The sequence below is a fragment of the Gallus gallus genome, chromosome 7, assembly GCF_016699485.2.
Source record: "Gallus gallus isolate bGalGal1 chromosome 7, bGalGal1.mat.broiler.GRCg7b, whole genome shotgun sequence".
NCBI classification, from domain to species: domain Eukaryota; kingdom Metazoa; phylum Chordata; class Aves; order Galliformes; family Phasianidae; genus Gallus; species Gallus gallus.
The window spans coordinates 26,758,311-26,762,346 of record NC_052538.1 but is presented as its reverse complement, the minus strand read 5'-3'; the positions used below and the strand labels follow the sequence as shown (position 1 = coordinate 26,762,346).

The 4,036-nt window shown below is 61.2% G+C and overlaps 1 protein-coding gene across 1 annotated transcript in view; it reads left to right on the top strand.

The window, feature by feature from the left end:
- Nucleotides 1-912: 912 nt before the first annotated feature.
- Nucleotides 913-4,036, top strand: part of ADCY6 (adenylate cyclase 6) — a 197,400-nt gene continuing 194,276 nt past the window's right edge. Inside the window, exon 1 of the mRNA NM_204631.3 lies at nt 913-2,059. Coding sequence (NP_989962.2) covers nt 1,055-2,059 — 1,005 coding nt within the window. The 5' untranslated portion in view covers nt 913-1,054. The remainder of the gene's footprint in view (nt 2,060-4,036) is intronic.

Here is a 4,036-nt window from a genome sequence, read left to right as displayed (position 1 = left end):
GGGACCAAGGACCGCGCCGAAGCGGTTAACGGCCGCGCTGCGGCGGCACGGCCCCCGCCCGCCCTCCGGTCGCACCGATTGGCCGGCGGGCCGGCGGCGGCGCCCAATGGCGACGGGCAGCGGCGGGGGGCGCGCCAATGGGGGCCGGCGGGGGGCGGGGGCGGGGGCCGGCGCGGCCGGCGCCCGGTTGAATGGGGAGTACAAAGAGGCGCGAGCCGGGGCGGGCCGCTGCCGTGCCTGCCAGAGGCGCGCGGTGCAGTGCTGTCCGCAGCCCCGCGCTCCGCTCCGCTCGTCTGAGAGGCGCCGCCTTTTTGCTTTTTTTTCCCTTCCTCTCCGCTCGCTTCTCCCGTTCTCCAGTGTTCCTGGAAGAGGCGCTTCCACCGCCCGCAGACGCACAGCGGCGGAGCGGCGGCGGCCGTGTGCATGAGCGGCGCGGCTGCCGCCCGCCGTGCCGTGTCGCCGGGGCTCCGCCGCCGCTGGGAGGCGAGGCGAGAGCCCGGCCCGCCCCGGGCAGCCCCCCCGCCGCGCCCAGGGCCCCCCCTGCAGGGGATGCTCCCTCCTCCGCCGGCCGCCGCGGCCCTGCGAGCCTGAGCCTCCGCGCCCTCCCCGCCGCCGCCCGGCCCGCGGGGCGGCCGCTGCCGCCGCCCGCCCCGTGCCCGGCCCCGAGCGGCGGGTGCGGGCCGGCGCGGCGCGCTGCGATGCGGCTCCCCCGCCGCGCCCGGAGCCCCTGCGGCCGCCGCGGCGCGGTTGAGGGCGCGCGGCCGTGAGGCGGGGGCGGCCCGGCGGCCCCTCAGGCGGCATCGCGTTCGCTCAGGGGGTGTCGGAGCTCCGGGGCCGGCCATGGCCGCCGCGCTGCCCTGAGAGGACGCCCCGGCTCTGGGGGAAGCTTCGGGGGCGTTTGCGGGTTTTGGCTTTTTTTTTTTTTTTTTTTTTAATTTTTGTGTTTTTAATTATTACTATTTTTTAATTCCTAAGCTCTTTCCCCGTTGTGTTTTGGGGTTTTGCCCCTTGCGGCCAGGAGCCCCCCCTGCCCGACGTCCCCTTCCCGCAGGGCATGTCCCGGTCCAACAGCGTCAGCCCCCCGGGCTTCGGCGGCCCCGCGCCCTGGGCGGCCACTGAGCAGCACCGCTCGGCCTGGGGCGAGGCGGAGGCGCGGGCCAATGGCTACTCCTACCCGCCGCCTCCCAACAGGTCCTCGGGCAAGAAGGCCTCCCGCATGGCGAGCAGGTGGCGGAGCGAGGAAGACTACGAGCCCCAGGCGAGCCGGAGCCGCGGGGAGAGCGGCTGCAAGATGATGATGAGCTTTAGGTCCAAATCTGCCTGGCAGGAGCACGGTGACGAAAGCCGACGTCACCGGTCCCGCCACCCGCCCGGTGGTGATTCCCCCGCTGCCCCCAACAATGCCAGCCCCCGGGAGCAGGGGGAGGTACGGCCCCGCTCGGTGGAGTTGGGGCTGGAGGAGAAACGCATCAAGGCCAAGATCGAGGAGCTGGAGGAGGACGACGGGGACGACGGGGACTCCGAGGTGGCCTTCTCCATGGGCAGCTGTTGCAGCAGCCTGCTGCAGATCTTCAGGTCCAAGAAGTTCCAGTCGGAGAAACTGGAGCGCCTCTATCAGCGCTACTTCTTCCGACTCAACCAGAGCAGCCTCACCATGCTCATGGCCGTGCTGGTGCTGGTCTGTGTGGTCATGCTGATCTTCCACGCCGTACACGGCCACTACGAGGTGTCCTACGTCGTGGTGCTCTCCCTGGCCATCCTGCTGATGGTGGTGCTGTGCATGGTGTGCAACCGCAACGACTTCCACCAGGACCACATGTGGCTAGCGTGCTACTCCGTCATCCTGGTGATCCTGGCTGTGCAGGTGGTAGGGGTTCTGCTGGTCTGGCCCAGGAGCGCCTCGGAGGGCATCTGGTGGACCGTCTTCTTCATCTACAGCATCTACACGCTGCTGCCGGTGCGGATGAGGGCTGCGGTTATCAGTGGGGTGGTGCTGTCCGCCATCCACCTGGCCGTCTCCCTCAAGATCAACGCAGAGGATAAGTTCCTCCTCAAACAGGTAGGCAAGCCCCCGGCCTCTTCGTGTCTGCGCGGTGACCCCAACCTGCCCTGGATGAGTTGAGTAGGTGGGTTTGTTGGGCCATCACTTGGCGCTGGATGGGTTGGTGTCCTCCAGCCTGAAACCTGGGCTGCGTGGTGCTGCATTGTGCTGCCTGATGGTAGCCCATAAGCTGCAATGTTTTCTCATTGCTGGATTTCATTAAGGGTCTAAAGGTTTAGGAAACTCACCTGAAGGGTTTTGAGTGAGCGCGTTGTTGCTGGCCGGCCCTGCCAGTGCCCTTCAGCTGTGTTTAATGTCAACAGCTGTGTGCTAAGCACACCTGTGGAATGGTGTCCTGCAGGCTGCAACTATGTGCAGAACATTGTGTGGTCTGTATGGGTTCGAGGCTGTCCTTGTGAGTAGTGTTGGGGTCTGAATGGTTTTGGTGCAGGGCTTCCAGAGCATGCCGCATGGAAGTGTTGGGTGAGGTTTGGGTTTAGCAGGACGGTGTTTGCTCTGGAAATAGCGATGGTGGAGAAGCCCAGCATTTATGTACTGCTAGCAGAAAAGTGAAGAAGTATAAATGCAGGTCATTAGCTGTGTTATCATGTTAAAGTGGAGCAGCTCGGTTTGCAGGAACAATAAGTCTATTATTGAATGCGTTGCAGTGCAGTTTTTAATTACCATATCTGTACAAACAATAGCAGTGCAAGGTGCTGCTCTCCTTTTGGAAGCACAGCAAGTGGCTGTGGGGGTCCTGTGCTCAGCACCATGGGGACCTCAGAGCAGCGACTGGGAGCGTTGCGGTGTGACAGTCACCATGCCTGTGAGGGGCAGGGGTCTGGGTGAGGAGCATGGCCACAGCCTGGCGCCCATGTGTTTGCTGCTATCAGGTGCTGGGCTGCCTGCCGACCTGTGGCATCGCGCACACACAGCCTTGTGCCTGCCTCCGTCTGACCTCGAAGCTGCTTTGAAGCTTTGCAATGTCAGGAACGTTTCTAGGGCTTTTTTCTTCCCCCCCCTTTAAATAAAACTCTAGCATGCTCAGGCTGTCGCAATCTGCCTTACAAAATATCCCATCGAGTTATTCCATTTTCCCTCCCCTCCTATTCTTCTTCCCCCCCCCCACTCAGCTAAGCCCGTTGGACAGTTTCTGGCTTTGTTCTTAGCTTGTTACAGATATTTTTATAAACTGCACATGGCATATTTTTCTTATGCTTGATATAAATGGCTTTTTGTGCATTTCCAGCAGAGCATACGCTGCAAATGAGACAGTGACTGTTTTTCTGCTGGGCTTGGAAAAGTTTGCTAATGGACTCGGCTCCTCCTTGCGGGGCTCTGGTCCTGCAAAGCCGTAACTTTATAACCACGGCTTCTCCTGTTGAGTTCAGCATGTTGGTTGGAGACTGTGTTCCTACATATGAAGGCAAAGCTCATTGTGGTTGAAGCCAGAAATCTTAATCTGTTCACTTTTGAGGGTACTCGAAATATTATGTTGGAAAGTGTCGGTGATAGTATCTTAATGGGAAGGAGCCTATCTGATCGCCTCCCTCAGTGGAGAATTTGGGGTGATGGCAGCTCAGGATCACTGGGCTTTACTGCAGTTTCAGAATAAGGGTTCAGTTGATGAAAAATGTCTTAGGAGTCCTCTCACTCTGATTTCAAAGACAATGCATCTCTTCACAGGGTGGTTTTTTTACACCAAACGCCCTCTCTATCTTGCCGCGGTCTCCCCGGTCGCTCTGAATTTGCAGGGCTGTGCGAGGCCAAGCATCAGATTCCCCACACATTTGCATCCGAGCATGTGCTGCTATCTCCGGCTGGCGTAGGGCTGTGAGCTGCTATCTCCAGCTGATAGTGAAATCCGTTCCGCAGAGCGCAGTGCCTCGGCGCCCAGCAGGCCTTCCCCGCCGGGGCTGCCTCTGGTTGCCATGGAGATCTGCCGTGCTCCGCTCTGCCCCACCGGGCACCTCGGCCCCGCTGTCCCCTCCAACT